Source organism: Sander vitreus, chromosome 3 (assembly GCF_031162955.1).
Source record: "Sander vitreus isolate 19-12246 chromosome 3, sanVit1, whole genome shotgun sequence".
In the NCBI taxonomy this organism is placed as follows: Eukaryota; Metazoa; Chordata; class Actinopteri; order Perciformes; family Percidae; genus Sander; species Sander vitreus.
The window spans coordinates 34,161,577-34,183,940 of NC_135857.1; the positions used below are offsets into that span (position 1 = coordinate 34,161,577).

Sequence of the window (22,364 nt, forward strand, 5' to 3'; positions counted from 1 at the left end):
GACAGTCTGTTGTCCCTGGGCATAGACAGTCTGTTGTCCCTGGACATGTACAGTCTGTTGTCCCTGGGCATAGACAGTCTGTTGTCATATTATTGCAATAGTTGTAACATTATGAGGTTTTTTTGTTTTAATACAAAGTGGTTATATTGTTGTGGTTTGTATTTCTAGCTGTTATTTTGGAGGCCTGCAGGTAGCCTCTGTGCTGGGGGGGGGTTGAGCAATACCAGGAAGAACGTATCGTCTGCAACTGTTAACAGGGCTTTCTGTGCTTGTGTACTTGCGGGTTCATTCTTCCAAGAACAACCAGCAAGAACGTTCTCCCCAAGGCAACACAAGTCCGTTCTTTGCATTCTTGAGATGGAGAAACGCCCTGGTTTTCTGTGCTGTCTTGTCTTGTTTTCCCGCCCTTGTGATTGCCTGATGTTTCTCAGCCGTTCCCCAGCCCTTGTGTCACCTGCCTCTTGTTACCTCGTTGCCCTGTGTATTTAGTCTTTGTCTTCCCCTTGTCCTGTGTCAGGTCATTTTGTTCTCGTCGCGTGTTGAGTTCACCTTGCCGTCACTTATTTCCACTGTTCTGTGTTTTTTTTCGTCACTCTGGAAATCAGTTTTGCCGACTGCTTTTGGGACTCCTCTTTTGTTTGAACCTTGTTTTTGTTAATAAATTCTCAAACGACGAAGCTCCTGCCTTCTCTCTGCATTTGGGTCACTCATTCCCCGAGTACTACGACAGCCAGTTTGTCATGCAATGCATTTTAACATCCTACTCATTATTTACGAGGCTTTGCAGATCCGGAGTCAACTTTTAGACGTTCTAAACGACAGAAGGAAATGTTTGTGACGAGATAATTCAGACCTTAGGATCATTTATCAGTTTCTTACATGTCATCCTCTTCTCTGATCAGCAGTCTCAGCAGTGACGCCTCCTTATCTTTTGAATATTATACACTCAGCTCCTGACTTGAAAGCTGCTCCATTTGTTTAACGGTGCATGGCAGCTGTAGTTAACTTCAGTTGCAACACACATACAAATGTAAGATAAACGTGACCATAATGGCTACTTTGTAAAGTGGAATTAATATATCAAATCCTATATAGAAACCGATCAAACTGCTCCTGCAGAATCCTCCATTTCTCCACTGTCCGTTCACGTGTTCGACACGTTTTAAACTCTTATTTTCTCCAGAATATGGTTACACCATCCACATGTACAAACCTGTATCACTTCAACACGTGCTGCCCTGCACAGGAGAGATACTGCTGCAGTGATTAAGGTTATGTTGAGTACACAAGGGCGTAACTTTGGGTTCAACATTGGGGGGGGGGGTTGTAATTAATAGTAATCTGACTGTCTACAACTAGTCCAGAACTCTGCTGCAAGGCTGTTGACCAGGTCCAGCAGAATGTCGCACATCACTCCTATTTTATACTTATTGCACTGGCTTCCGATCAAGTTCAGGATCCAATTTAAGGTTCTTGTTCTGACTTATTTTTACTTTGTATGTTGTATGATGTTTATATCTCCGACCTGCTCCATCCGTACACTACTAACAGGACCCTCAGGTCTTCTAACCAGGGACTACTGGTGACCGTTCCTTTGAGGCGGTGGCTCCAAACCTGTGGAACGTCCTTCCTGTTGTCCTACAGTCTCTTGTTTAAATTAGCTTTTGACTCATGTTTGTAACTTTGGGTTTTAGGTTTTAATCTTTGAAATGATTTTCATTGGTCTTTCAATTATTTTTTCATTGCTTATTTTCTGTTGGATCTAACTGTATTTTTACAAATGTTTATCATGTGGAGCACTTGGTGACTTCTAGGTGCTATATCAAATACACTTTGTATATTAAGCTTATTTTTACTTTACTATTGACTTTTTTTAGGATTATTTGTTGGGCTTTTCCGCCTTTATTTGACAGGACAGCCAGGTGAGAAAGGAGAGGGAGAAGACATGCAGGAAATTGTCACAGGTCAGATTCAAACCCTGGATTTCTGCGTTGAGGCATAAACCTCCCAAGTATATGCGCGCCTGCTCTACCCACTGACCCACCCCGGCCACATATTATGACTTTTTCGACATACTACACAATGACTTTTTATGACTTTTTTCTGTGTCTGTGGATTGATAAACAACATCAATCCACAGACTTCCAAGCTCCATATATAGCTCAGTGTGAGCTGTGAGCTGTCTGAAGGTTGAGGGTTCAAATGTTTTAAAGGGCAATGACTTTTAAAGTCTAAATATAAAAATATAGAAGTCAAATATATACTTTTTCGACATACTATACTATGACTTTCATGACTTATTTCAAAATACTATACTATGACTTTTTATGACTTTTTCCAACATACTATATTATGACTTTTTTTATGATTTTTTTGGCATACTATACTATGATGATCATTTTCTGTCCTCAGTTATAATGAAGAATAAATAGAACATCATTACAAAGACTTTCACACTTCACATATAGCTCAGTGTGATACGTACGTGGTGATCTGTCTGAAGAGTGAAGGTTGTGGGTTCAAACCTTTCAAAGGGCAATGACTTCTAAGATAATAAGAAATCAATGATAAAGAAGTCGAATATATACTTTTTCGACATACTATGACTTTTTTTATGACTTTTTTCAACATAATATACTGACTTTTTATGACATACTATACTGACTTTTTATGACATACTATACTGACTTTATGACATACTATACTGACTTTTTATGACATACTATACTGACTTTTTATGACATACTATACTGACTTTATGACATACTATACTGACTTTTTATGACATACTATACTGACTTTATGACATACTATACTGACTTTTTATGACATACTATACTGACTTTTTATGACATACTATACTGACTTTATGACATACTATACTGACTTTTTTCGACACTATACTGACTTTATGACATACTATACTGACTTTTTTCGACATACTATACTGACTTTATGACATACTATACTGACTTTATGACATACTATACTGACTTTTTTCAACATACTATACTGACTTTATGACATACTATACTGACTTTATGACATACTATACTGACTTTTTAAGACATACTATACTGACTTTATGACATACTATACTGACTTTATGACATACTATACTGACTTTTTAAGACATACTATACTGACTTTATGACATACTATACTGACTTTTTAAGACATACTATACTGACTTTTTATGACATACTATACTGACTTTATGACATACTATACTGACTTTTTATGACATACTATACTGACTTTTTAAGACATACTATACTGACTTTTTATGACATACTATACTGACTTTTTATGACATACTATACTGACTTTATGACATACTATACTGACTTTTTATGACATACTATACTGACTTTATGACATACTAGACTGACTTTTTATGACATACTATACTGACTTTATGACATACTATACTGACTTTATGACATACTATACTGACTTTTATGACATACTATACTGACTTTATGACATACTATACTGACTTTATGACATACTATACTGACTGACTTTATGACATACTATACTGACTTTATGACATACTATACTGACTTTATGACATACTATACTGACTTTTTTCAACATACTATACTGACTTTATGACATACTATACTGACTTTTTTCAACATACTATACTGACTTTATGACATACTATACTGACTTTTTATGACATACTATACTGACTTTATGACATACTATACTGACTGACTTTATGACATACTATACTGACTTTATGACATACTATACTGACTTTATGACATACTATACTGACTTTTTTTCAACATACTATACTGACTTTATGACATACTATACTGACTTTTTTCAACATACTATACTGACTTTATGACATACTATACTGACTTTTTTATGACATACTATACTGACTTTATGACATACTATACTGACTTTTTTTCGACATACTATACTGACTTTATGACATACTATACTGACTTTTTTTCGACACTATACTGACTTTATGACATACTATACTGACTTTTTTTCGACATACTATACTGACTTTATGACATACTATACTGACTTTATGACATACTATACTGACTTTTTTTCAACATACTATACTGACTTTATAACATACTATACTGACTTTTTATGACATACTATACTGACTTTATGACATACTATACTGACTTTATGACATACTATACTGACTTTATGACATACTATACTGACTTTATGACATACTATACTGACTTTTTTCGACATACTATACTGACTTTATGACATACTATACTGACTTTTTTCGACATACTATACTGACTTTATGACATACTATACTGACTTTATGACATACTATACTGACTTTATGACATACTATACTGACTTTTTATGACATACTATACTGACTTTATGACATACTAGACTGACTTTTTATGACATACTATACTGACTTTATGACATACTATACTGACTTTTTATGACATACTATACTGACTTTATGACATACTATACTGACTTTTTTCAACATACTATACTGACTTTATGACATACTAGACTGACTTTTTATGACATACTATACTGACTTTATGACATACTATACTGACTTTATGACATACTATACTGACTTTATGACATACTATACTGACTTTATGACATACTATACTGACTTTTTTTCAACATACTATACTGACTTTTTATGACATACTATACTGACTTTTTTCAACATACTATACTGACTTTTTAAGACATACTATACTGACTTTTTATGACATACTATACTGACTTTTTTCAACATACTATACTGACTTTTTATGACATACTATACTGACTTTTTTAAGACATACTATACTGACTTTTTTAACATACTATACTGACTTTTTTATGACATACTAGACTGACTTTTTATGACATACTATACTGACTTTTATGACATACTATACTGACTTTATGACATACTATACTGACTTTTTTTGACATACTATACTGACTTTTTATGACATACTATACTGACTTTTTTATGACATACTATACTGACTTTTTGACATACTATACTGACTTTTTATGACATACTAGACTGACTTTTTTCGACATACTATACTGACTTTATGACATACTATACTGACTTTATGACATACTATACTGACTTTTTTCGACATACTATACTGACTTTATGACATACTATACTGACTTTATGACATACTATACTGACTTTTTTTGACATACTATACTGACTTTTTTGACATACTATACTGACTTTTTATGACATACTATACTGACTTTTTGACATACTATACTGACTTTATGACATACTATACTGACTTTTTATGACATACTATACTGACTTTATGACATACTATACTGACTTTTTATGACATACTATACTGACTTTTTATGACATACTATACTGACTTTATGACATACTATACTGACTTTTTAAGACATACTATACTGACTTTATGACATACTATACTGACTTTTTATGACATACTATACTGACTTTATGACATACTATACTGACTTTATGACATACTATACTGACTTTTTAAGACATACTATACTGACTTTATGACATACTATACTGACTTTATGACATACTATACTGACTTTTTTCAACATACTATACTGACTTTTTAAGACATACTATACTGACTTTTTATGACATACTATACTGACTTTTTTGACATACTATACTGACTTTTTATGACATACTATACTGACTTTTTTGACGTACTATACTGACTTTTTATGACATAATATACTGACTTTTTTCGACATACTATACTGACTTTTTATGACATACTATACTGACTTTTTATGACATACTAGACTGACTTTTTATGACATACTATACTGACTTTATGACATACTATACTGACTTTATGACATACTATACTGACTTTTTATGACATACTATACTGACTTTTTATGACATACTATACTGACTTTTTTGACATACTATACTGACTTTTTATGACATACTATACTGACTTTTTGACATACTATACTGACTTTTTATGACATAATATACTGACTTTTTTTCGACATACTATACTGACTTTATGACATACTATACTGACTTTATGACATACTATACTGACTTTATGACATACTAGACTGACTTTTTATGACATACTATACTGACTTTATGACATACTATACTGACTTTATGACATACTATACTGACTTTATGACATACTATACTGACTTTTTCGACATACTATACTGACTTTATGACATACTATACGGACTTTTTTCAACATACTATACTGACTTTTTATGACATAACTACCATTCTTTTTGGTAGTGGTTTTAAAGGTGCTCTTTCGTGGAGGGGTGAGCCATTAGCATCAGAACCATATTCACGCTGTTCTGATACTATACTATGCCTTTTTTATTTCATAAAAAAAACAACTTTCCAAACAGATGTATCTTCTCTTAATAATAAAATCTTTATTCTCAGGATTTGGTTGTAAGGAAACATCACATTGCCTGGTGTTACAGCAGACAGTTACAAGTCATTTGGTCAGTCAGTCAGACACAAAGCCAACTGCAAGTGAGGAAACATTTTCAACAAGGGACAGTCTGCAGATTTAGAATACTACGCTATGAGCGGGACAGAGAGGAGGGTCAGAGAACAAAGACTTTCAAAAGCAGAACATCTGAAATACTAACGTGTTTCCAGGCTCACACGGCCGTCTTAGCTTCTCCACTGAATATTTGGGTTGTTTATTGGGGGTTTGACACCACAAAATGCATAGGTGGGTGTACATAACACCGATATCTCCCATAAACTGTTTGTATCAAATTCAAACAGACCTGGTGATTTCCAGAAATGTTCATGAATCAAACAGAAATGTGACGCTTGCCAGGCTGAAGTGAAGGATTATGGAGGCAGGGGTTAGCTCAAGCTTATTCTATATTAAATCTACGTTATAAAAATCAGCTTGCTTTGTCACAGGCCACAGCAGCTCACAGTTTAACACATGCAGAGCTTGGTACGAACTCTCAGTGCGCCAGCTGCAACGTTGGCTTGCTGTCACCTTGATATTTCCATTAATCATTTTAAAACGCCAAAAATGTTACAAATATTTTCCTCCATCCACTGCATAGTAGACTTTTTTTTTTTTTCCTCATTTAAAAGTGTTGTTAACAGCACAATTTCTTGCACTTTGCAGTTTACACCTTCAGTGTTTTCATCTAGAATAAGAATACTGCTTTAATGGTCGGCAATATGAGAGGATTATTAGATCCAACAGATAAAACAAGAACTAACAAGTCCTTTATTCTGAAAATTATCACTCAAATGAACCCAATCATTCAATTACAGAAGTAAATTATTTTCATCAACAGCAGTAAATTCCACAAAACATGTCAATTAAAAAAAAATGTTTATTCTAAAATGTGTGGTTGTTGCATCACTGACGTGTACCATCACAGCATCCGGAGAGAGGATGTGGACCAGGTGTGGTTGGTGATAAGCAGGGCCACAGCAGACGGGCGGTCGCAGAGTTTTCGGCGGGATTTTCCGCAGGTTTTAGACAAATTAAGAGAACACTCAGAATGTTAACATGTGCCCTGGATCTGGTCTGAGTCCTTTTTTATGAAAAACAGAAAAGGTAAGCTTGTTAGATGTGAATATGTTCTAGTTTCTTCGCTCCTCTGTGACAGGAAACTGAATGTCTTTGAGTTTTGGGAAACACGGATCAACATTTTTTACCATTTTCTGACGTTTTAGAGATCAGACAACTAATTGAATAATCGAGAAAATAATCGACAGATTAATCGACTATGAAAATAATAGTTGCAGCCCTAGTTAGTACTTTTATACTTAGTACTTTTATACTCTACCGACACATTACAGTAAATTGTTTTTAAAATACCAATTACAGTACAGTGGGGGAAAAAAACACATGAGCCCTGACAAACAAACAGTGAATATATAAGAAGAAGAAATAGACGAAAAAAGAAAGATGCAGGCACATAAAAAAAAAAAAAACAAACGTTGAGATAATGGCTTAAAACTCATGTGTTTGTGCCTTTGGGCAAAAAGGAACTTTTCTGTCCAGCAGCCGTCAAATATCAGCCGTCTCTTTCATGATTTGACCAACAAGAGGGATGTTTGAAACCCCTCCACGTGGCGGTCGATGGCCTGTAACGCCGCCAACATTTACCTGCACTTGGTTTGGTTAGCGCCATTTCTCAGAAGTGTGCAGCGGGATGCGGATGCGGCAGCTGCCCCCCGTTGGTTTTGTCTCTCAGCATGGTGAGCGCCGTGTTGGAGAAATCCCTCAGGACATCCACCGTCTCCCTCTGCAGCAGCAGAGACTCCTGCACAAACTCCTGCTGGCTCTCCACCAGCAGCTGGACCGACTGCGCCAGCACCTCCAGAGACTGGGACACCGAGGTCAGAAGCATGCGGCTGGCGCGCTGCTGCTGCAGGCTCTGAGAGGCCATCTGGGCCACCTGCTCGCGGGCCCGGCGGTGGGACGCTCCGCCCGGGAGAGGGTCCGACACGGTTGGGCCTGCGGTGGGGGGAGGATTGGGTGGGAGGACTGAGGAAGAGGAGGGGGACGGCTGACGGGAGTTGGAAGAGGTTGCATTAGAAGCGACAGAGGAGGAAGAGACCGCAGCAGGAGGCGCAGGAACGGATGGGAGGGAGGAAGAGGAGGAGGCCTCGGGGTGCGAGGCGTTGGCTGCGACAGATTTAGAGGGGGATGAAGAGGAAGGAGATGTAGAGATGGAGGCAGGAGGAAGCGGGGGAGTGAATGAGGAGGAAGGAGCAAGGAGGGAAGAGAAAGTCATGTTGGAGATTGAGGAGGGCTCCAGTGGGGGCGGAGCGGCCGAGGAAGAGGCGGCGTCTGGATCCGACGCCGGAAGGAACGCGGAGGACGTGGAGGCCGAGGGTCCAGGTGCAGGTCTGGGGGAGGTGTGGTTCTGGGCGGTGGTGTGGTTCTGGCTGTTTCGGGAGTAGGTGTGGACCGGCTTCATCCTCAGCAGGGCGTTGTCGGGCAGCGGGTCCAGGGACGGGGAGGCAGGCCGGGGAAGAGACGAAGGGTAGGAGGAGAACAAGGAGTCGTCGTTTTCTTCAAAGTCCATGGTGTGTTCTAGAAGATCGCAGAGGTAGCAAACACGTCAGCCAACGTTACACTCACACACAACTTGATCTAAACATTATTATTATTTTTTACATTTCTTTTCCCTGACGACTTGTGGTCACGAGTCGTCAAATAGTCGTAGTTTAGTATGTCACAAAAGGTCCTAAAAACAGTCGTAGTATAGTAGCCTGGATGTCAGCTGAACTTAGCCCCGCCCACAACATTTGAGGTCGGGGGGTTGGGTCTGGACTTGGTCCGTTGTGGAGCAACTATGCTCCAACCAGAGCTGTTTGGACCAATCAGATTGTCAGGGCGGGCTTTATACGACGACGGACAGATGATCAACAGTAACGTAATCAACCACGTCACCAAAGAGAGCTTGGGCAAAGATGGCTGCCATCGCGTCTGTTATTGACCCTTTGCAAACACGTGACCACGACCACGACCACGTGACGGCGCCATGACGGACGGCGGAAGCACAGGCTAAACAGTAGCGGACGAGCGGAAAGTTTCATAGTTTCAATAAATTTTTATAAATCACCGAGTCTGCCCGACTTCAGTCCACACGATCTGTACCACTGTGTGGTAAACGGGGTACCCCCCCATATACTGGTGCTGGTCTGTACTACTGTGTGGTAAACGGGGTACCCCCCCATATACTGGTGCTGGTCTGTACCACTGTGTGGTAAACGGGGTACCCCCCATATACTGGTGCTGGTCTGTACCACTGTGTGGTAAACGGGGTACCCCCCCCATATACTGGTGCTGGTCTGTACCACTGTGTGGTAAACGGGGTACCCCCCATATACTGGTGCTGGTCTGTACCACTGTGTGGTAAACGGGGTACCCCCCCCATATACTGGTGCTGGTCTGTACTACTATGTGGTAAACGGGGTACCCCCCCCCATATACTGGTGCTGGTCTGTACTACTATGTGGTAAACGGGGTACCCCCCCCCATATACTGGTGCTGATCTCAAAGCTTTTAAAAGTCTGGATGCTTCCCAGTTCTTTGTAGCTGGCTGGGTTACAGGTACGCGATGCTACGCTAACGGCGGGGGGAGGTACCTCATAATGGCAAAGATAAGACATCAATCTAGGGTTTATTATGTATTAACATCTATTCTTTACATAAGTAAAGATTTATATAACACGTAGCCCATGTTTTTAGAGGACGTGGTCGGCCGTTGTTCACTGGGTGTGCCAAGGCAACTTCCTAGCTAATGGATGCCTGAACACATCCCAGGAGTGTCTATGATCGGTAGTAACCACACATAATTGTAACATGTAGCCATATTTTTATCTGTGATTATATTCGCTGTAGCCTATGTTAAGATTTGACCGGTGGATATTACGACGCGATGGGCAGCAGCTAGCTAGCAGTCCAAAGCTAGCTGCAGCTAGCTTGTTAGCTAGCCGGGGTAGGAGCTCCGCAGACCCGCATTTAACTCATTTTTTTGGCCTTTTTGAAGCTAGTTTCCGTGCCATGTCATCTTTAATTTAACCAATATTTTTTCCTATGTGTGTTAAGTTAAATGATCAAGGGAACGGCTTTCTTTTTTGGATGTGTAGCTAGGTCAGTGAATAACCGATGTTAGCTAGTTATGTGGGTCATCATCGGGTTGGACCTGTTAGCAGGAACAGCTGGTTAGCGTGGCAGCTAGCTGGTTGAGCTAGCTCATTTAAAACCGAAAGGCAATACATACACATGCTTGCGTTGGTGAGGATTACTCTGCAGATTGTGAATGTGAGAACACAAACACGAAAACGTACGCGTTTAGCTTGCTGTCCGTCTACAGCATAGCTCTTCCGCCATCCGTCATGGCGTTCATAATTGCGCGAGTGGAGCGTGACGTCACGTGCAAAGGGTTTATAGAAGATATCGTCAGCTCATCTATCTATAAATTGCAGGAACGTCTGTGTGTGTGTGTGTGTGTGTGTCTGTGTTTGGGGGGGGAAGGTAACCTGCACATCACACGCAGACGCCACATGCAGAACGCTTTACAAGAGCAGGGGGTGGGGGGGTGTTACAGCCTTTGACTCTTTTCCTGCGTTCATTATGCATTTATATCTAGTAAATTGCTGTGAGCTGGCAGAACATAACGTAATCTCGGAGATTATTCCTTCACAGCGCTGTGCAAAGCGAGAAAATCTCAAGAGTTGAACCGGGCAGACACATCACCCTGGGTCGGGTTATTTAAGTCTACTGCTAACTTACAATACTGATAACATCACCGTCGCCAAAATACCCCCGCCAATCAAATCCATGCTTCACTGTTAACCATCAAGCCACTAAACCTGTATGGAAACGAACACCTCTGCTGAAGTGTTAAATTAGCTAAAGATCATACGACGAGACAACACTGTCTCTCTCTCTCTCTCCACACACACACACACACACACACACACACACACACACACACACACACACACACACACACACACACACACACACACACACACACACACACACACACACACACACACACACCCTCTCTCCCTCCCCTGAGGGTTGATGAATGCAGATATGTGCTGATTAGCTCTCATAATGGGCCAGGGTACGTAAACACGTCGCCACACCCGTCCACACGACACGGAAACTGCCGCCTCTGCCTTTGCTCTGTCGAAGCCTGCCTTTGACTCGCAGCCTCTGTGACGTCTGTCTCCGTTGCTCTGATTGGTTGGAGGTCTATCCAATTGAGTGCAGAGGCATTTTCTTTCCTTGTTCGGTTGAAACACACACACGATAACACAGCCCAACGGAGCAGTATCAGACTCAGATTCTGACTAGAATCTGACCACGTCAGGCTTATAGTATAGTATAGTATGCCGGAGATAAAAGGTCATGGTAGCACTCAATTCTTGCATAATTTAAAAAAAAAAGGTCCCGGCACCAAGAACACCCATTTCATTTGAATTGAAATGGTCATTTCCCTCTCTCTCGTGCCCTTAAAGCCAGAAGCTGAAGCTGAACGGTCAGTCTTACCTCCATCGTCAGCCAGGTCAAAGTCAGGGGAGGAGTAGAAGGGATCGCCTGCAAAACATCGTCAAGCTGCAGTTAGTCAAACAACAAATGACTTGACAGAAGACACTTCCCTTCGTTTACACGCAAACAGAGAATTCATATGCATATGTATGCAAATAGTTTTACTTACCAAGTATCTTACCAAATACAATTTAAATCTCATATAGGCCTTTTCAGAAATATATTATAATGTATTGCATATTTATTTTATACACACACACACACACACACACACAGAGATAAGGGTCGATCCCAGAGGCTAAATTAATTAATATCAAATTAATTTCAAAGTAAGGGGGGGGGGGGCACAAACTGGATTTTGAAAAGTGGAAATTACACCCTAAGGTATATAGGTAAACGAGTGTCATTGGTGCAGACTGGTTGCATTTCTTTAGTGTTTAGCTCCACTTACTGGCGAGATCTTTCTCCGGGGAGGAGAGAGGAGAGAAGTCGTAGGAGGCTCCTCCGGGTATAGACTGGGAGCTGTCCGTCAAGCTGAGGTAGGAGAACGGGGGAGCGTTGGGGGGCGGGCCTTTGCTGTAAACCTTTGAAAAATCATCTTCTTCGTCGAGGTCAAAATCACTTTCGCCACCTGAGAACCAACCAACGGAAACTGGCTCATCAAGAAGAAACACTTGGATGGGAGAGCAGAGACGGTCAAATATCAAAATGTCCTTTAAAAGGGATACTTCACCGATCTACTACATAAATGATTTTAAATACATATTCATCTTTCCAGCAGTGAAATATCCCTTTAAGTTAAATGACTCTCCGTGTAGGATGTTGGTCTGTTTTTTAAGGATCTTTTAACACCACGGCGGTTTCATCTAGGTCAAGGTATGATCTGCAGGATGGGTATAAGGGCCGATCCAAGCATATTTTGATTGGTTTTACCAGCTTATAAAAGCCTGACCGAGTTGAAATGCTTTGCTTGTTTAGACCCAGAAATCTCAAGTTAAATGTAAGACCTTTTTAATACCGCCTAGGGTTAAACTGAATGCCAACTTTACGACACATAATGGGAAATCAGTGTGACTCTGGAGACAAAACTAAGATTAGCGCTCATTCAAGCTTTTGTTCTGCAGTTTATCAAGCAACCATTCATGTTTGGTACATCAGTTCTTACACACATTAAGAGAGGATTTGTATTTTTATTCTTAATTCTTATTTTAGTGATGATGATTTTCCTTTGGCGCTAGCTACAACCTCTTTGGGGCGGGGCCAACAAAAAAAAAAACACTGTCACTTCCCAGCTGTCTGATCCTAGGATCAGTGCTGTGAGAAACCTGGTACAGCTGTCTTCTTTACAATGTGTCTGTCCTTTTAATTGTGTTGCATGTTCTTCAACGGACCTCGAGTCTAACAATAAAGCTATCGTCATCATGATCATCTACGTATTACTCAAACCCCTAATTTCCACCGGGCACGTGGCGTGCCCCGCGAGCAATCGTGGCCATTCAAGTCAATGTTTGATATTCTACCAGCTGCGCCACGGTGCGTCCCAGAAGCGTGCGTGAAGCGACTCTCCGCTCCGCTAAAGATACACGCCAGGTCTTTTTTCAGCCGGGCAAGCAGGCAGTGAAACAGTGAGAGCATCCAGTCAATTTACCAAAACACACCCCCAAATATCGTTTAACAAAACACCAGAAAAGAGAAGGCATGGGTTTTAATAACAGCAGGAGTGCATGGAGTGGAAGGTAGATACTAGCTTAATAGACATGCGATTGTTCTGTTAAGTACTGGTAGAGTCAATATATTCTGCAGAGTCGGGCAGCAACACGCTCCGCTTCTAAAGGCAGCTACACACCGGGCTGATAATCGGCCGTTGGACAGTCTGGTGAGGTCGGTGACTCGAGTCTGGTCGGTGTGTTCCGTGCAGTCGTCCGTTGAAAGAGCCGTCGGCCGACCTGACATGCTCAGTCGGAGACAGGGCAGTCGGGACTCACCCGGAAATGGCGAGCGGGATGAGCGTGAGTCTCTGAAGACAGATTCAGCAACTGCACGTTTCGGGGAACTATTTCAGTCCAATATGAGATCGTGTTCTGAACGAGTCGCCAGTAATGGGTGGTTGAAAAATCCAAAATCCTGAAGCAGCAGCCAGACCCAGGTGGCGCGTTCGTCCAATCAGCTGCCGGTTTTCATTTTTTGGGCGACAATACAGATTAGCGCCGCCTGCTGTTATGGAGACGTATTACGTCTCGTCTCTTTGGTGTTCCGAGGCATTTTTTGGACCAACTCGGGGACACTGATCAGCCCAACTGCCTTTTCTGCCGACGGTCGGCCGTCGGCTCTGTGTGTAGCTGCCGTAAGACGCGCCCGGTGTGGGATGGCGCGTGGCGGGGGACGGAACAACACAGCGGCGCAGTCGGAACGCAGCACAGACGTGCCCAGTGGAGAATCGGAGTACATTTAGCCTTAGTCTCTTGTGCACTGAGGCTCTCACAACAAAGGCCCTGCCATACATTCCCTGATGAACCCACATTTCCCAGACTCAAACACCTCCTCACCTCCTCTGGGACTCATCATTAGGATCTTGTGGACCATCCTCTCCACGGGGCCCATGCTCTTCTTCCTCACGTTGCTGCCGTTGGGGCCCCGGAGCGCTCGCCTTCCATCACATTTGAGGTCGGCCCATTTCTTCATGATCTGACGCACCTGTTTTGAAAATGAAAGTCATGTATTGTGACACAACGTTTTAGATCGATACATCTGTTCCACGTTGGAGCCTGCTGCTACGGCAACCCCCCACCGATGCTTCAAACTAGCGATGACACCATTAGTGGATTAGACGGGACAGAACAATTAACAGCCAGCCATTTTTAACATGAAATAGTCATTTATAAAAGCTAAAATACACTCTGGTATTCATTTTTTTTTTATAGTAAATGGAATATCTTTGGGTTCATCAAACAATATGAAGATGTCACCTTAGGCGCTGAGAAATGGGACGAGTGTTTGAAACACTTTTCAAACTTTTTATAGACAAAATAAACGGATTAATCAAAACCTAGAAATGCTAATCCGCCAGGGCTGCGCTTTGTCACCAATCCTGTTTGTAGTATTTACAGACAGGATATTGAGGCGTAGTCGGGGTGGAGAGGGGTTGCAGTTCGGTGGGCTGGGGATCTCATCGCTGCTTTTTGCAGATGATGTGGTCCCGATGGCATCATCGGCCAGCGACCTTCAGCACTCACTGAGATCGGTTCGCAGCCGAGTGTGAAGCGGCTGGGATGAGGATCAGCACCTCTAAATCGGAGGCCATGGTTCTCAGCAGGAAACCGATGGAGTGCCTTCTCCAGGTAGGGAATGAGTCCTTACCCCAAGTGAAGGAGTTCAAGTACCTTGGGGTCTTGTTCGCGAGTGAGGGGACAATGGAGCGGGAGATTGGTCGGAGAATCGGCGCAGCAGGTGCGGTATTACATTCAATTTATCGCACAGTTGTGACAAAAAGAGAGCTGAGTCAGAAAGCAAAGCTCTCAATCTACCGGTCAGTTTTCGTTCCTACCCTCACCTATGGTGATGAAGGCTGGGTCATGACCGAAAGAACAAGATCCAGGGTACAAGCGGCCGAAATGGGTTTCCTCATGAGGGTGGCTGGCATCTCCCTTAGAGATAGGGTGAGAAGCTCAGTCATCCGTGAGGAACTCGGAGCAGAGCAGCTGCTCCTTTGTATTAAAAGGAGCCAGTTAAGGAGGTTTGGGCATCTGGTAAGGATGCCCCCCTGGGCGCCTCCCTAGGGAGGTGTTCCAGGCACGTCCAGCTGGGAGGAGACCTCGGGGAAGACCCAGGACTAGGTGGAGGGACCTCCAGCTGGGAGGAGGTCTCGGGGAAGACCCAGGACTAGGTAGAGGGACCTCCAGCTGGGAGGAGGTCTCGGGGAAGACCCAGGACTAGGTGGAGGGACGTCCAGCTGGGAGGAGGCCCTGGGGAAGACCCAGGACTAGGTGGAGGGACGTCCAGCTGGGAGGAGGCCTCGGGGAAGACCCAGGACTAGGTGGAGGGATTATATCTCCAACCTGGCCTGGGAACGCCTCGGGATCCCCCAGTCGGAGCTGGTTAATGTGGCTCGGGAAAGGGAAGTTTGGGGTGCCCTGCTGGAGCTGCTGACCCCAGCGAACCGATACCGGATAAGCAGATGAAGATGGATGGATAGAAATGCTAATCCTTCATTCTTTAGGAACCCCAAGGACTGCTAGATAAAACAGAACAGAAAAACATATTTCTGCTGCAACTAAACTGCTTTGAAATGTCATTTTTCTAATTTCTCTTGTGAATTAAAAAAGGACAATTTTACTGTGTGTGTGTGTGTGTGTGTGTGTGTGTGTGTGTGTGTGTGTGTGTGTGTATATATATATATATATATATATATATATATATATATATATATATATATATATATATATATATATATATATATATATATATATATATATATGTGTGTGTGTGTGTGTGTGTGTGTGTGTGTGATAGGCCATTAGTCATTTATTAAAAGCTAAAATACACACTCAATTTCATATCATAATAAATGATATGACATAATAAAGGTCCTGGACGGTTGGTTTGAAGATGTCACCTTAGGCTCTAAGAAATGTGATTATTTAATATAACGTGAGTATGTGAAGTATGAAATGTGATGAGTATTTTAAACTCTTTTCAAACTTTTAATAGACAAATTAACGGATTAATCAAAGAAGTAATAAAACCAAAAGTGCTTATCCTTCATCCTTCGGGACCCTAAGAGAACAGAAAAACATATTTCTGCTGCAACTAAACTGCTTTGAAACGTCATTTTTCTAATTTCTCTTGTGAATTAAAAAGGACAATTTTACTGTGTGTGTGTGAGTGTATGTGTATGTATGTCTGTGTGTGTGTGTGTATCTGTGTGTGCGTGCACGTGTGTGTGTGTATGTGTATGTATGTCTGCGTGTGTGTGTGTCTGTGTGCGTGTGTCTGTGTGTGCGTGTGTGTGTGTGTCTGTGTGTGTGTGCGCGTGTGTGTGTCTGTGTGTGCGTGCGCGTGTGTGTATGTGTCTGCGTGTGTGTGTGTGCGCGTGTGTGTCTGTGTGTGCGTGCGCGTGTGTGTATGTGTGTCTGCGTGTGTGTGTCTGTGTGCGTGTGTGTGCCTGTGTGTGCGTGTGTGTGTCTGTGTGCGTGCGTGCGCCTGTGTGCGTGCGTGTGTCTGCGTGTGTGTGTGTGCGCGTGTGTATCTGTGTGTGCGTGCGCGTGTGTGTATGTGTGTCTGCACGTGTGTGTTTGTCTGTGTGCGTGTGTCTGTGTGTGCGTGCGCGTGTGTCTGCGTGTGTGTGTGCGCGCGTGTGTGTGTGTCTGTGTGCGTGTATCTGTGTGTGCGTGCGCGTGTGTGTATGTGTGTCTGCACGTGTGTGTGTGTGTGTGCTTGCGCGTGTGTGTGTGCGCATGTGTGTGTGCGCATGTGTGTGCTTGCGCGTGTGTGTGTCTGTGTGCGTCTGTGTGTTTCTGTGTCTGTGTGCGTGCGCGCGTGTGTGTCTGTGTGTGTGTGCATGTGTGTCTGTATGTGTGTGTGTGCATGTGTGTCTGTATGTGTGTGTGCGTGTGTGTGTGTCTGTGTGTGTGTGTGCGTGTGTTTTTTACTATGAAAGTCTTCCTGAAATGATTTAAATAAAACAATCTGAGGAGGAGGGCTAATGCTTAAGTAATGCAGTAAATGTCGACCATTTACATCTATTACAACTAAAACAACACTGACGACGTCTCAGAGCACGCCTCAAATCTAAATAGTCATAACTAAAACCATACACAGCCGGTACATTCTTCATCGTCACTAACAGGACCACGAATGAACAAACCTCTCGGTGATTCTCTCCCAGACCGTTGATCTGATTGGTGATTTCAGTCCAGGTTTGTTTCTTGGCTTCAGCCGACACGCCTTGGTTAAACTTCTCTACAGGGAGAGAGATTATATCACGTGAGACATCAGAGTGAGACATCACATATCTTAAAAGGACAATTCCGGCGCAAAATGAACCTAGGGGTTAATAACACGTGTGTACTGAGTCGACCGTTCTCTGGGATCCGTTTTCATGCTAATCGAACGTGTACGTAGCTTGACACAAGCTGCTTGAGCTATGTTACTGGTTACACGGCGTTCGACTGGTCGTGACTGTTTTCCCAAGATAGCGCCTGCCTGTATATGTGAACGGTACGGTCTTCCTAAACTATCTTTTTAATAAACTGTCTGTACACTTACAAAGTTCTCAATGCTTCGGTTTACATGTAGGGACCCTCATTATGCTAATGTTGAAGTGTGGTTTAGAAATACAGATTTACCCTCTGCCCCGACTACTAGCGTTAGCAGCTAATCAGCGGTTTGCGCTAGCTTGTGTCAAGCTACGTACACGTTCGATTAGCATGAAAACAGATCCCAGAGAACGGTCGACTCGTACACACGTTATTAACCCCTAGGTTCATTTTGCGCCGGAATTGTCCTTTAGTAGTTGCAGCTGATTTTACATGAGAAGAGCAAACTATATACACACACACACACACACACACAGACACACAGTACTCACTGAGGAGGATGTATCTGTTCCTTTTCACCGCCTCCAGCAGCAGTTTGATCTCCGTCATGGAGAACCTCGGCTTGCCTCTCGCCCCCCCCGCCCTTACTGCTCCCAACTTAAACTCTTCATCATCCTCGCGCCACAAGGCCGACGACATGGCTCCAGCCTCGCCTCGTCCTCCGCCGCTCACAGCCCACTGCAACTCAGTTTGGTACAGAGTCCAGATTTCAGCGCCCCGCCCCCAGGACTGTCTGGTCCCGATCCACCCGCCAGTCTGGACTGAAGACACCCGTCTGACTGCACAGGGCCTGCGACAAAGTAGAGCCAGAGAGAGAAAGGAGACAGGGCGGAAAGAGACAGAACAGAGGGGAGAACACAAGGCAGAGGGATAAAGAGAAAGAGTGCAAAAACATAATGTGAAAAGATGAATTAAGTAACTTTGTAAACAGAAATAAGAACTCTGCTTCTGAAATGTATATCATCCAGCTGTCAGATAAATGCAGTGCAGTATAAAGTAAGACATTTCTCTCTGAGATGTAGAGGTAGAAAGTAGCAGAACATGGAAATGCTCAAGTAAAGTACCTTAAAAAAAGTACAGCACTCAAGTAAAAGTACCTGGTTGATGTCTTTCTCTTGAAGGTTCTTTCTGTTTTCATCTTATTTTAAAACTGTGAAGACTGTAATGCACAGACTCTCAGGTGTTCTGTGTGTGTGTGTGTGTGTGTGTGCGTACAACAGTATCGCCAACGATTGTCCCGATTCGGTATCAGGTAGGTCAGAGACATTTCAGTTACAATAACAAACGAGATTTTTCAGAGAGGTTATGCTGTGAATTGTACAAGCAAGAAGCAACCGCCAAAGATGGTTTTTAAGTGGCATTTACAGCTCCATATAAGACAGGATGATTATATATTTAAGAGAAAAAACTGGTTGTTTCTGCCATGTGGGTTATCCAGTCCGACACTTGGTGGCAGTATACAACAGAATCCAAACTGTGAGACATACGTTGTTTTTCTTAAGCAAGATAAATAAATACACAACTTCTGGATGAAGCAGGTAGCGGGTGCACTTGTTAAGGCACACCTTGACCTACCTGCAGCTGGTATAATGGCGTAACAAAGAGCTAGAGGCCGCCCCACAAAGATGTTTTCTGTAGTCTGTAGGATAGGATGTGTAGTCTATCCTACAGACTACAGATGTTTCCTGTAGTCTGTAGGATAGATCTGTAGTCTATCCTACAGACTACAGATGTTTTCTGTAGTCTGTAGGATAGATCTGTAGTCTATCCTACAGACTACAGATGTTTTCTGTAGTCTGTAGGATAGGATGTGTAGGCCGGGACGTCTCTGCAGCACCACAACACTTCATTCAGAACGGTTTGACACATATATTTGCCTTTAACAAATATTGCGCCCCTCTGCAATTTGGATATTGCACTATAGGCCATATTGCGATTTCGATAAAATTGTGATTAATTGTGCAGCCCAACTACATACGGAGTCCCACTGATGAGATTAAGCAGGGGCGTCAAACTAAACTTCACTAAGGGCCACAACGGAAAATGAGAATCACACCCAGGGCCAGATATGTATTTAGAGCTTATTGACATGCTTGTATTGAGAAAAGTCAAATATCTTTGACTGTATTACTGCATGTCGCTTTACTTGACGTTTCATAGCAGCCATGTATATTATGTTTGCTTACGGTTTATAGTTTTTCACCTATGACGTAACGCAGGACGTCACAGGGGTTGGTCGGACAATAATCATTGTCTATTTACACACCTGTGCAGCTGCATGGCGGAGGCCAGAGAGGTGGAGAGTTTGGGCCGTTGCATTTTCTGTTGACCGCAAGTTTCACCGCAAAATCAAACGTTACCACGTTCACCTTTACGCAGGATTTATTTTTTAATGCAACAGTTTTTGTTTTTTTCTATTTTCAAATGGACAATAAATCTTTGAACACATATCACGTCATACAGGTGATTGTTCCCTGACTCGGCCTCTCGGCGGCTTATGGAGGTCGCAAAGAAGTCAATACAACTTTTGTCATATTTTTTGTCATATTTATTGCATTTTTTGGTGACATAAAAGCACTACAGAAATCAGCAGAAAGGTTCTAGGACGACAAAGGAATGTCCCGCCCTCCGCTGCCTCCGATTGGCTACCCCACATATTCTGACTCTAACCCGGCCAATCACACTCCTCGTGCCTTAATGTTTTTTTTCCCTAATAGTGAATAAACTTTAATCATCAGCTGGAAACATACAGAGAACATCACAAAGCGTGATATTTGGAAATATTAAAGAAACAGACGTAAGATTACATATTTGATCAATAAGCTTCTTCAGAGTTGAACTGGAGTTCTTCTTGTTTTTAGGGGCGTAGACCAACAACATCCTGTTTTTCTCCAGCTTCTGTCCCTACACTGCCTCCTTCTGGTCAGATGCTAAAATTAAAATAAATGCCTTGGGTGCAGAGATTCACCCAAGAAAAAGAAATATAGAATATAAAAGAAATCACTGTTAACAGCTGATTTCTAACTTTTTAACGGTCATGTATAACAAGAACAAGCATCAGAAACTCAGCTTAAAATGTGATTCCCCCCCCCGTTTCTCTCTGTTTATAATTAAGTTTTCTTCAGCTATCAACGTCAGTATTGTACCACAACACGCCAGTACAGTATGAGTATATGTTGCGATATGTACGTGTATTTGGTACTATTAGTTTCAAACATAAACGTTTATTTCCCGTTGCGGTGTATGTAAATGACATCAACTGACAAGAACTTAACAAGGCTCCAGGCTGTTGCCTAGCAACGGAATTCAATTTAAAAAGTCTAGCTATTAGTATTAGATATTTTGAAACGTGTAGCATACGTCTTAATACACTAACTATTGAGGGGAAAAAAACGTATTAATACCAAATTATTTAAATTAACATTGCGTTTTAATACCCTGACCACGTGGCCCGCCTGAGCCAATCAGCTGCTTTCTTCTTGTGTCTTTGTTGAGCTTGTGCCTGCCTCTCCCCCTGCTGCTCGTGCCTGGCTGCTCACACAAGAAGCAGCCCTGCGATTCATTCCGCCATCTCTGCGAGCTTCACGGCCGTTACGTTACAACGGCGAAAACCGGATTTAAAGCGAATTTCGGTAACGATACGTGGGTTTACCGTGGACGTAAAACGCGCGTTTATAAAGCAGCGTGTTGTATTTGTGCGCCGCTCCGCTGCGCCGAGTTATTTTAACGTTAACGTCACGCGACTATCCGTTGGCCGAGCTAGAGGACGAAATGTCTGCTTTCTCCGGCGCTAACGTTACGCTCGTCATTTCGCACTGTAGCCTCTTAATATTACTTGCTTTTCTACGCTTAACCACGCGTGTGGTCTGTTATTTAATATATATCGCGGTTGGCGGTGTGAAAATGCTGAAAATGTAGAAAATAATTACCAGAAAAAATGGCGTTGTTCTCTCCCTCTCCTCCTTCCTCCGCGGTTCTCCCGAAAGTTCGGAGTGTCGAGAACAACGCTACTGCGCAGACTCCGATTTTTTTTTTCCCTCCCTTGAACGCGCAACATTTTCAGCCCGCTGCGCGCCCCCAGCTGCCCCACACACAGCGTGCACTAATCACTCCCACTTTCAAATAAAATCACACGCAAAAAACTCACAAATTGTGCGCAATTTGCTCACATTCTCAGTATTTAGAGGAAAACTGATGGGTGAAACCTCACGATGCT

The 22,364-nt window shown here is 42.4% G+C and overlaps 1 protein-coding gene across 2 annotated transcripts; it reads right to left on the reverse strand.

Annotated features, from left to right (window-relative positions):
• Positions 1-6,399: 6,399 nt before the first annotated feature.
• Positions 6,400-22,194, reverse strand: LOC144515894 (uncharacterized). 2 transcript variants are annotated; one of them, XM_078247085.1, is made up of 8 exons: positions 22,078-22,194; positions 18,640-18,938; positions 17,917-18,011; positions 14,600-14,747; positions 12,505-12,684; positions 12,054-12,101; positions 8,145-9,077; positions 6,400-7,566 (listed from the first exon to the last, which is right to left on the reverse strand). In XM_078247085.1, exons 2-7 carry the CDS (start codon positions 18,785-18,787, stop codon positions 8,173-8,175), a joined length of 1,524 nt encoding a protein of 507 aa, XP_078103211.1. In that variant the 5' UTR covers positions 18,788-18,938; positions 22,078-22,194; the 3' UTR covers positions 6,400-7,566; positions 8,145-8,172. The 2 variants fall into 2 exon arrangements, with proteins under 2 accessions (XP_078103211.1, XP_078103210.1); XM_078247084.1 differs by having other exon boundaries at positions 6,400-9,077.
• Between the last annotated feature and the right edge of the window lie 170 nt (positions 22,195-22,364).

Coding starts and splice junctions, on each gene's coding strand:
- LOC144515894 (XM_078247085.1), bottom strand. CDS start 18,787: ATGTCGTCGGCCTTGTGGCGCGAGGATGATGAAGAGTTTAAGTTGGGA. Junction 12,685..14,599: donor AATGATGAGTCCCAGAGGAG/GTGAGGAGGTGT, acceptor GTTGGTTCTCAG/GTGGCGAAAGTGATTTTGAC. Junction 9,078..12,053: donor TGACCTGGCTGACGATGGAG/GTAAGACTGACC, acceptor GCGATCTTCTAG/AACACACCATGGACTTTGAA.